Here is a 12,309-nt window from a genome sequence, read left to right on the forward strand (position 1 = left end):
ATGGTGTTGTGCTGGCTTTTGCCACTTGGAAAATTGCCTCTTTGTCTCGGGATCATACTCAAAGATCCATGACTCGTCACCTGTGATTACGTTATTCAAAAATTGGCGTTCACTTTCACACGTGTTCAAATTTTCTTGGTACACTTTCACTCGCCGCAATTTCTGGTCGTCAGTTAGCACTTTTGGGACCATCTTCGCACACATCATGCGCATGTTGAAGTGCTTCGACACAATGTCCTAAAGCACAGATTTTGATAAATTTAACATCTGGGCAATTAAACGAATACTTAGTCGATGGTCTGTGTTCAAAACTTTGCGCACACGAGTCACATTTGTCGCAGGTATTCCAGCATGGTTTTCAACAGCAACCTCTAACCGGCCCTCCAAAGAGGCCTGGTGGCACCGAAATACACCACTTCTTTCTAAAGTAAGATCTGGGTAAGCCTGCTTGATCATATCAAACGTCTCTGTCGCAGATTTACCAAGCTTCACACAGAACTTAATCGCGTACCGCTGCTCTAACGAACGCTGCATTTTCGGCTTGCACCACAGAAACACGTCGCGCGAAAATGTTTGTCCTGACTCTCCAGGTGCTCGGAGACAACTGACCAGCCGCTCGTTCGTTAGCTAGGAACGCCCTCTACCGAATCCAGTCGATGCGCGCACGCTCCGAAGTACAGTCGTGGCGGAAGAAAATCAATCCTATTACCTTCCACACAAACCGTGTAGTGTAATTATACACCTAATTTTGTTTTTACATGGTAGAGTGGTTCCAGGATTGTTTAAATTGTTCTAAATCTGTTTTATACATTTCGCAAAAACATCAACTGATGATCAACATGTCAATAAAATAAAGGAATTGGTGCTTGAGAATCGACGATTAACAGTCAGAGATCTTACTGGCATCGTTGGAATATCGGAAGGATCAGTGAAAACCATTTTGAAAGATCATTTGGGCCTAAGAAAAGTGAAAGCATTATTGGTTCCAAAATCACTCAATTCGAAAAACAGCGTCGCTTTAACGTTTGTGAAACAATGACTTCCGACTGCCACGATCATCGTCTGATTTCTTGCTATTTAGCAAACTCAAACGACTGCTCCTTGAAACCCTTTGAGTCAATTGAATACATTTAACGTGAATCGTCAGCTACGCGCCTTGAAGGACAGGAGAAACTGACTTTAACAACTGTTTCGAGGATTGGGAAAAACGTTGGCACAAGCATATTGGGGCGAAGGGAGATTACTTTGAGCGGATGACATAGAAGAATAATTTAAGAATTTTAAAATTAGGATCAAAGTATTACTATTTTGCTCATAATAGTAATATTAAATTTAATTAGCTACTTTTTTTGATAATAATTTTTTTTTACTAAAATTACTTCCAAATTAATCCTATTTTCATTACTTTTAATTTGATACTAATATTGTATAGTAAACTCATTTACTTTTTGTATTTCAAACTAAATTGCCAATATACCATATGCGCATGTGTGTTTGTTTGTATGTGTGTGCGCCGAAAATCAAACGTTTGGTTTGCTCGAAAGTGTCGACTTCCACCAAGCGCCCATGATTGCCGAGTAGGTGGCTGTTACATTTTTTGCCGCGCTGGCAGTGGCGGCGCATCCACAGCGGAAGTATTGCCTACAAATAGGCGCCTTCAAAACTATCAAGTGATAACCCTGTGGCGTGCAAGGCGCTGGTTGTTGAGTGAAGGCACACAAAAAAATTTTTTATGTGTGGTGATTTCTATTTTCTTTAATAAAAAGATTGCAATAAATAGTTGTGATAATTGAAACAAAATTTTTATTTTTTATTAATTCGATATTTATTTAACTAGTCAAGTTTAGGCATATAATTTCGCTCTTTACCCATTTTATGTACATATACATACATTTTTGTTCGCTACATACATAAACTAAATTATTCTAATTACTAGTTTAGTTATAATTACATGCATTCTTGTTTATTATACAACTAAAAAATTAAACAATTTTACAAATTTTTATTATTTTATAAATATTTTTAACCATTCTATTTTTTCTAATATCCAAGTTTAGGGAGTTTAATATAAATTTTGGGAGTTCAAATACAGTTATTTAAAAAATAAATTTCTGAAAGATGAATTTTGATGAATATAATCGGAATATATCGGAAATAGTAGTTTATAAAAAACAGAATTTTGTGGTTCAGATTGAAAATAATTGCAACAAATATTATGAAAAACACGGCATAACAAAATTTTTATGTAGATACAATACGTTTGAAATTTGAAGAAAACGTTGCCTAACATTTCCATCTTATATCAAAATTTAAGCATAAATAACATTTCGCATATTGCTGCAATATGTTGCTAATTACATTTTCGCTTATTGTAATAAATTCTCATTTTCAACATACGAACTGTAAGAAACACGGCTTTGCAGCATTTGTTTTAGCAACATGTTGCTGAGAATTCATGGGACTTATTCAAAAACCGTCAATTTCAATAGATATAATTTGATGGAAATAATTATGAAAAGTTTAGAATTGGTGTGCAACATTTGTTTCAGCAACATGTTGCTGAGAATTCCTTAGGCTTGCTCAAATACCGCAAATTTGAAAAGCTATAATTTGATGGAAATAATTGACAAGCTTAGAATTGGCGTGCAACATTTGTTTCAGCAACATGTTGCTGAGAATTCGTTCGGCTTGTTCAAATACCACAAATTTGAAAAGCTATAATTTGATGGAAATAATTGACAAGTTTAGAATTGGCGTGCAACATTTGTTTCAGCAACATGTTGCTGAGAATTGTTAAAAGGCCTTGCTTGGCAATGCTTGTTCAAATACCGCACATTTGAATAGATATAATTAGATGGAAATAATTGGCAAGTTTAGAATTGGCGTGCGACATTTGTGTCAGCAACATGTTGCTGAGAATTCGTTCGGCTTGTTCAAATACCGCAAATTTGAAAAGCTATAATTTGATGGAAATAATTGACAAGTTTAGAATTGGCGTGCAACATTTCTTTCAGCAACATGTTGCTGAGAACTCATTAGGTTTGCTCAAATACCGCAAATTTGAAGATACATACATAATTTAATGGAAATAATTATCACAAGTTTCGACTTGGCGTGCAACATGTTGCTGGCAACATTATTGCATATACATAGTTAAGTATGGTTATTGAACATTGTTGCTGCTTTTCGAGTTTTTGTATTTTTCTCCGTTTAAAATGGTCACCTTATGATTTTTACAAAAAAATAGTTGTGTTTTTAGAAAAAGATTTAATTAAGTTTCCATTTTTTTCAGCAATTCTAAATATAGTTAACTAATATAATAATAATAAGTTACTAGAGTTTTGTCTATAATAAGTTTTGATAATAAAAATTATTTATTTTAATCTTTAAACTTGCGTTTTTTTAATTTTGCTCTACCACAACAATAATAACAAGCGAATGAGATTGTTGCAGTATTAGTCGAAATATACTTGAAATAGTTGTTTGCACTGCAAAAGACAAAAGTCTTTTAAACAGATACTTTATGCAGCTACAACAACAACATTATTAACATTCAGAAAATATTTAAAATTTTATAAAGCTGTTTGCATTCAATAATTGTTTCTTCTTCATACAGTTTCATTAAACCTTTTTAGAAACATATTTTTCTATTCAAAAATTTCCTACAACAACTAAACATTTCATGCGTAAAGTATCCACTTGTCCACACAAATTTTAATGCTCAATATTATGCCTACACTTTTCACGCTTTCTAACAACTAATGACTTTAAAAAATATATTTCCACCTAAAACATATTTTTCATACGCGAATCAGTAATCATTACATTCAACAGCAGCATTTTTGAAGTACTAATCTATTAATATACATGTATACATACATAAAACTTGAAAAATTTGCATACCTAATATGTATTTATAGTGGTATTTACAAGCTTAGGCTACTTAATTACTATATTACATACATACATTTGCAGTAGAAAAGCTAATTTTAGTTTACCTTATGTTGAGCTTAACTAGGGTTGATTACTTAATGGCAACATTTCGTTACATACAAACAAACAAGTGTGTGTATAATAAATCGCAACATATTTACGTTCGAAAAATGAAAATTTTCACTTAAAATTTCTACAAACTGAAGATTTGTATGTAGTGGCAGCTAAGTAATGCAATTATTTAACATTACACATACATTTTATATTTTTATTATACAGTACTTATGAGTCAAGGTATTTAGTTGATTTTCCTAAACTATTTCAGTTTGGCATTGTGTGGGTTATTGTTATTATTATTGTTCGTTTTCAATACACAAATGAGCCGCCTCAAATGAGAGAGCGCAGAGAGAAGTTAGCAGGTTTTTAGTGCCTAAAATGCGCCTTACAGCAGAGAAATTGTTATTTTTTATAATTTTGTATAATTTTATATTCTCCTTTATAATTTAGCCTTCTTATTCGATTTTATCTTCTCTCCAGCTGCTCATAAGTGTTTATTAATATTTTAGCTTTTTAAAAAATTGTCGCAAATATTCGTTGGTTTTCAAAATCTTCTAATTTTACAGCTCCGTTGTCGTCTCAACCTCTGAACGATCTAAATCATTTAAATAAGAAAAACCTAACTGTCCATAATCACGCTTGCCGAAAGTGACATTTTCATTGGTGGTACTTATGTGGCTCAGGTCCCCATTGGAGCTGAAAGGAAGGCAAATAAATATTAATAAAAGTAAAATATAAAACCAAAAACAAGTACACTGAGTACTTACTGTAAATAAAGCAAAGAAACATAAAATCAGCAATATATGCCATAACAAAAATATGTAATATAAAAAACGACAATATATTCTATAACAGAAATAAAACAAAAAACGTTGCCTACATTTTGGCGTCGCCCTATAAAGAAGTGAAAGAGTCAAATATAAATTATGTATGAATGTACATACATATTTTTGTGTGTAATATGTTAGTCTTCTCACTTCTCACTTCAAAATTCGAAATTTTTTTTAATATAAAATTTGGTGGCAACGCCAAAAATTTTATGTTAATTATTTTTGTATGGTGTTCAATTTAAAACTGCACATTTATACCGAATTTTTGCAAAATTTTTGAAAAATATTATTTAGAATAAAAATTAGGTGGCAACTCTTTTATTAACCATATTTAAACAAAAGCCTTTAAAAATACTGCGAAATTCCAAAAAAAATGTGATAATTTAAATAATTTGCAATTATTTGAAACTGCATATTTATACCGAATTTTGCAAAATTTTCGAAAAATATTAGTTCGGTAACCAATTAGGTGGCAACTCTTGTATTAACATTATTGTATTAAATCTTATTTTAAATTTTGATAAATTTTAGTCTTCTCACTGTAAAATACCAAGAAGTTGTTAATTTAAATAATTTGAAATTAGGTGGCAACGCCACACATTTTGATACTTATTCTTTTTGAATGATGCTCATTTAAAGACTGCATATTTACACCGAATTTTTGCAAAATTTTTGTAAACTATTATTTAAGAAACGAATAAAGTGGCAACTCTTGTATTAACAATACTAAAACGCAAGCCTTTAAAAATATTGTGTTAAATCTTATTTTAAATTTAGATAAATGTTAGTCATCTCACTGCAAATTTCCAAAAATTTGTTAATTTAAATAATTTGAAATTAGGTGGCAACTCCACACATTTTTATGTTAATTCATTTTGTTTGACGGTCATTTAAAAACTGCATATTTATGTCAAAGTTTTGCATAATTTTCGAAAATTATTAGTTAGAAAACCAATTAGGTGGCAACTCTTTTTTTGACAATACTTGAACAAAAGACTTTAAAAATATTTTGTTACATTTTATTTTAAATGTTGATAAATGTGTGTCTGCTCACTGCAAAATTCCAAAATTTGTTAATTTAAATAATTGAAATTAGGTGGCTACGTCATACATTTTTATGCTTATTCTTTTTGTATGATGCTTATTTAAAAAATGCATACATATTAAACCGAATTTGTGCAAAATTTTCTAAAAATATTAGTTTGGTAACCAAGGTGGCAACCTTTAAAATATCAAACTATTTTAAATCTGAATTCCCAACTTAATATACTTTTTTTTATGACTTATAGTTTTTGATAGGTGCCAACGCCACAAACTTGACTCGAAACTCTATGCCATAAAATAAGACTTAAGCTATAAAAATATTGAGATATATTATACTTTAAGAAGCGCCTTCTATCTATATTTAAAGCAAAAGAGAACTGAGTCGGTTATCTCCTGCGAACCCTGATCATTATTAACAACTTTCAACCCCTAGGGTTAATACAGACAACTTACCGTTGAAAGAGCGGGTTCGTTATGGGCACGTCCGCATAGCCGCGACTGTTGAGGTGATGATGCTGATGATTGTTGCGTCCCAGCGTGTTTGTCATCAACTCACCAACATTCCCGCTACCATCAGCAGCGCCGCCATTCAAGCTATTCAGACCATTTGGCCCGCCAAATGTATTTCCCCGTCGACCCATTGTGCTGTAGCTATTGTTCTGAAGATTCGCCAGATTATTGCGACTCACAGCGTCGAGCTTGTAGCCACCGTTCTGATAGTGGGTGGCGCCATTTTGATGCTTGAGACGACCCAGCGTCAAAGTGCCGGGCAGCGTGCCATTTGCGGCCGCCGCTAGCGGGTTTGCATTGTTGCGCGCATTCATTTCCAGCGTGCGGTTAAATGTGTTCTGGCGATTATTCATGCCGTTCATGTTGTTGTTATTATTGTTATTGCTGTTATTATGCGCCATATTATTCAGATTATTGTTATTGTTATTGCGACGCAAAGTGGTAATTGTGGCGGTCGTTGCATCCGAATGCGATGGACTCGCCTGACCGCCGCTCGTGCCGTTCTCTTTGTGCGTAATGTAGCTGACGTTGTCCAGCGAGAAGGCATGATTCTTGGCGCTGAAGTCCAACTGGAGATCATCATCGCCATCTGGTGGCACAGCCATGGCCAACACTTGTGTCTCATACTCTTTCATGTTGGCTACGGCGTCGCCGGAGTTGGCCGCTTGCGAGTTTACAATTACCGGGTCGTAGCGCGTGGGGCTGGGCGCGGCGTATTGGCGCATGCGCTGTTTGAAGTTTTTGTACCTAACATGGGAAGAGAAAAGGAAACATTTTAATTGCAGACATTAAATTACATTCACTACAACTCACTTTGACCACGAGATGCAAATGTAGATGATGCCGATGGTGCCGAGTATGAGTATGATTATCGAGATGGCGATTAGCGTGTAGGGGAATACGTCATCGTTGATTGCTATAGCTGCTTTAACCTGGAATGAAACATTAAATGCAATTTAATAAAGGCCTACAATCAATTTCAACCGCTACTTACCCTGGTCACTTGCTGCTTCATCTCAATGGGTGCATATATACCCTCGGCGGTCGCATGCGCCACACCAGAAGCGGCAAAGTTGAGCTCAGCGCGTGCTGTCGGCTCCAGTAACGCCTCACGCACCGTGGTATCATTGCGCGGAAGTATCTGCTCTGTCTTGGGATCGATCAAGTAGAACCAGACATCCGTTGCGGCGGGGTTTTCAACGATCGTGCCATTCTCTGTTAAAATTTTACGATTACTGAAGCGCTCTATACCGGTTATGAGCCCATTGGTCTTCTCTTCCAGCAGCTCTTCCAAAGCGCTGTAGTGATTGCGTATCTCATTTGGTGCCGAATCGGAGAAGGCCAAAGACATGCGATGCTGATCGGTTATCTGATTGATCACAATACGCGCGCGTGTGTGATGCGAACCCAGCTCTTGACCGTCATTATCGCGCGCTTCCACATAGAACATCATGGGGAACGTCGCACCGTCCTGGAAGAGTTTTGCCGTGCGCAGGATGCCGGTATCTTCAGTCATGACGAAGTAGGTTGTGGGCTGTGAGTGAAGAGAGAGAGGAAGAAAGAGAATTCATGGTAGTTGTTGCTTAAAGTTATTATTAAAGTTACTCACCAAATTCTCATCGCTGATTACATTGTCCTCTTCATCGTAAATCTTGTAACGTATCATGCCGTATTTACCGGAATCACGATCGGTGGCGCGTACTTGCAGGATCGGTGTGTCGATGTCCACTTCGGGAGCCACCACCGCGTAGAAAGTGTCTTTACGTGTGGGGTGCGCACGATTGAAAATAAACTCGGGCGCATTGTCGTTTTCATCCTGCACAATTATTTTCACCGTAGCCAAGCTTCTTTGCGGATTCACGAAGTATTTGTGGGAAATGAGGCGTATGCTCAACGAGTAGGCGGTGGTGTTCTCAAAATCGAGATGCTTTATCAATTTTACACCACAACCGTGATCTTCGGTCATTATATCGAAGTAGTCCATATCATTGCCGTTGATTATTTCGCATTTAAAGCTTGGTGTGCCGTCGCGCGACTTCTTTGAATTAATTACTTGTATCACTTTAATCGTTGCATTTATGCCGGTAGTCTCTGGTACACCGGTAGTATAACTGTCGTCGCTGAAAGCCAAACCTATGCTCTCTGGACTCATTATGGCACCGTCATTCAGTTTACCCTCCATCGTATTGCTCTCGTTCGGATCGATCAACAGATGTCGTACGAACACCGGCAAAGTGGCTACGGAACTCAGCTGCGGTTCACCCATATCGTAAGCGCGTATATCCACCTGATACTCGGTGTCCTCCTCCTTGCGCAAATCATCTCTTATACGCACGGTACCCGAATCGGCATCCACTTGGAAATACTTTAATGCCTTGCCACGTCCGACCATCTCGTAGCGCACCACATTGCCAGGCGAAGAGCCATCACCATCTATAGCCGCCATTGTTGCTATACGCGTACCGATCGATTGATCGTCGTTAACTGTAACAGGTTCCGGTACAGCCGCAAAGACCGGACGCACATCGTTGCGATCGTCAACTTCGATAAAAATGCGTATCGTGTCACCGGGTCCATCGCCATCATTCTCAATTGTGCCAACAATAAGTTCATGCTGCTTCTTCTTCTCATAATCCAGCCCAGTGGTGGTGCGTATTTCACCTGTTTGTGGCGATACCTTGAAGAGATCAGACGCACCTTTGCGTAGCACGTAAGTGATCTGTTGTACCGTATCCGGATCGAAAGCTTGTACGGTTGCTACCAAGTAGTCGGCCTCATTTTCGGGCACATGCACATCAATGCGTGCATCCGTAAACTTCGGCACCTCATCGGGCAGATCACGCACCTGCACTGTAACGCTTGCCGTACCGAGACGCGCATCTGGCGCCCCATCCTTGGCGGTCACCACGAAGCGGTACTCTTTCTGACGCTCATAATCCAAAGGCGCGGCGGTCCGTATCTCACCCGACTTACCGTCGATGGCGAAGGGTATGTCTTGTGGCACGGAGTAAGTGATCTCAGCGTTGATACCCTCATCTGCATCTGTAGCATGTACAATGCCCACAAAAGCATCCTTCTGTCCCTCATCCACTTCGAATACGTATGGTAGTGTGGACTCATCGAACTCGGGGTTTTTGTCATTGATATCGGTCACTTTGATATTCACCGTGGCACTGCTCGATAGACCGCCATTATCTTCGGCTAACACAGTAAGTTGATAGCGTGTGAGACTTTCACGATCTAATTTGCGTATCACCATAATGACACCACTTTCTTGACCTACAGCGAATTGGCGCAAATCGTTGCCCGAAACGATAGAGTACACCACCGGATCATTCTCAGGATCTTCGGCATGCACTACCGTTACGGTGGAATTGATCTCAGCACCTTCGCTAACTTGCACCTCATAAATGGGCTTGACGAACTTTGGCGGTTTCGTATTCGGTCCCGGTGTTACGGCGATTTCGACAATAGCTTGGGAAGAAAGCCCACCATTATCTGTTGCCTGCACTGTTATGCTATACTGTTCGCCTGCCAATAAGCGGCCTCTCGTCTCTATCTCACCGGTCTTCTCGTCGATGTGGAACTTCTGCTGTCCGTTATTGGATACATGATAGATAGAATATGTGATTATGGCATTTTCGCCTTCATCATTGTCCGTGGCAATCACCTTAGTGACATTGCGTTGACCATCACCGGCGGTAATCGTGATTGGTGGCACCATTGCGAGCTTGGGCGGATTGTCATTCACATCGCGTAGGTGTACGGTAAGGCTGAGTGGCGCACTGGCCGCATTTGTGCGGGGTTCACGTGCAACCACTTGGAATTTGTAGCGTCCGGGCGCTGGTGGATCACGATCTAAGCCCTCCTCATTGACAATCAAAATACCGTCGTTTGTAACGTTAAAAGATGGCGTTGTTAGCTCGTAAATATAGTCGGGTTTGGGATCATTTTCACCCAAATCGGCGTCCGTGGTTTTAAAAGAGATTGGACGACCATTTGCGTCAACAACACGTGTACCGATGGGCGAATTCTCGTCCACATAGCCGTCAATATCGCTTGCACTTATAACTGGTGGATTGGCATCGACGGGCTTCACATTGATCGTCAACTTGGCGGTGGTGAAGCGTTTTGCCATTGACACTTCCTCGGCTTTCACGACAATATCATATTTTTTGGCGGTCGACGTGTCCACCGCTTTGATCTGCTTCAACACGCCCGTCTGCTCATCAATCTCAAAGTAATCTGCATAATTGTTTGGCATGCCGCTGGCGAAGGAGTAATGTATTGGCGAACTGATCGTGTCCAAGTCAACGGCCTGTATGCGTTCTGGCGTAACGGTGAGCACACCTTGCAGCGACCCGGCCGGCACCGAGGCGGAGTACTCGGGATTGATGCAGGCGCCATCGAGTAGCACACAGCCACGATAAATAAACGATGGATCCTGGTCGTCCGAATCGGCTACGTTCACCGTCAGCGTGGTAGTCGACGATAGGCGCTCCGAAACGTTGCGTGCGCGGTCCTACAATGATGGAAAAAATATATGTATGAATGCGTGTAAATTAGCGCCTTTTAATCGCAATTAATGTCAACCGCGGCGACACAAACTTGTAAATAGTAATAAGTGCACAATTAAAATGTAAATGCCACGTTCGTTTCGCAAATGGAATTTGTCGCTAAATAACCGTCACTTTATGACCATAAAATAACCTGTCGCGCAGACAATATAATTAAGCAGTTTAGCTGCGCGGCTCGTCGCCGCGTCGCCGCCTAGGCCATGCTGGAGAGCGGGTGTAGTCTCTCTAATGCTTTCTGTTTTTATTCTATTTTTACTAGTTATTGTTGTTGTAGTGCAGCGCGCGTACTTGTCTTTTGCCTTGCACGGGCAAATGCAATTTAAATAATTGCGCGCATGCGCAATGCTATAAATTTAGTTTTGCCGCTTGCTGGTTATGGCTGCGCGTCGCTAGAATGGCACCTTTTGACCATGGCAACGCGCGGTGGGGCTGCTTAGTCGGCGCATTGAAACCCAACCGAACAGGCCACCAACCAGCAGCCAATAGTGGCCGCCAGTGGCGCGTCTAATCAATACTTGTCGTGGCCATTTGCAGCGTGCGCTCGCTTGCTTAAGCTGGTTCATTTAATTGTATTTGCTGTTGTTGTTGCCAAACGAGATCCTAGCCATTTTATGTGTAGATTTGGTTTTTGACTGCGTTAATTGAATGCGATTTTTCAAGCTTAGCGATGCTAAATTGTCTGTTTTTACGCATAAGAATTAAATTTTACTTAGTAATTGGCTTTAAGGTGAAGTTATGTTGACACTGAGTTTGGGCAAGGAAATTTCTTAAAGTGATTTTTATGTTTGAATTTATGTTTGAGATGCAAACTTTACATTATGTCGAGAGACTGAGAGTGTGGTTCGCCAAACCGGAGATATGGATCTTTGTAAAGACTATGCCATTATTTCTCGGTTCTATCTATCGAACTTTATGAAAAGAGTATGTTCGAGTGAATATGGTGAGGAAGCATATTGAAAGGAAATAATCATTTATCTGAAGCAAATTGTATATGTGAGTGAATGCAAGCTAACCAGCTTTGAAATCAAAAATTCAAATACTTGACGTTGGAGAATCGGAAGGATCTGTCAAAAACATTATGAAAGATCATTTGGGTCTAAGAAAAATGAAAGCACGAAAAACATTAAGCATTAACGTCTGTGCTTTCCGACTACAAGGAAGTCATGAAACGTGCTACTGGCGATGAGTCTTGACTCTATGACCTGAAAACAGACGATCAATCAGCCGAATATCGTGGTAAAGGTGAACCGAAGCGGAAAAACCCATTTAAAAGCAAGTCAAAATTTAAGGTTTTGTTGACATTTTTTCGATTAACGAGGTGTGGTGCACTCCGAATTCCTTTCGATCAGCCAAACTGT

At 39.1% G+C, this 12,309-nt stretch overlaps 1 protein-coding gene across 8 annotated transcripts in view; it reads right to left on the reverse strand.

Annotated features, from left to right (window-relative positions):
- Window positions 1–1,800: 1,800 nt before the first annotated feature.
- LOC126751528 (cadherin-99C) overlaps window positions 1,801–12,309 on the reverse strand; it is a 418,338-nt gene continuing 407,829 nt past the window's right edge. For all 8 annotated transcript variants that reach the window (XM_050461862.1, XM_050461861.1, XM_050461860.1 and 5 more), the window contains 5 exons: window positions 7,984–10,896; window positions 7,369–7,908; window positions 7,188–7,306; window positions 6,318–7,121; window positions 1,801–4,686 (listed from right to left, as the gene is read on the reverse strand). In XM_050461862.1, the coding sequence (XP_050317819.1) occupies window positions 4,551–4,686; window positions 6,318–7,121; window positions 7,188–7,306; window positions 7,369–7,908; window positions 7,984–10,896 (4,512 nt within the window). In that variant the 3' untranslated portion in view covers window positions 1,801–4,550. The remainder of the gene's footprint in view (window positions 4,687–6,317; window positions 7,122–7,187; window positions 7,307–7,368; window positions 7,909–7,983; window positions 10,897–12,309) is intronic.

The sequence above is a fragment of the Bactrocera neohumeralis genome, chromosome 2 (assembly GCF_024586455.1).
Source record: "Bactrocera neohumeralis isolate Rockhampton chromosome 2, APGP_CSIRO_Bneo_wtdbg2-racon-allhic-juicebox.fasta_v2, whole genome shotgun sequence".
NCBI lineage: Eukaryota > Metazoa > Arthropoda > Insecta > Diptera > Tephritidae > Bactrocera > Bactrocera neohumeralis.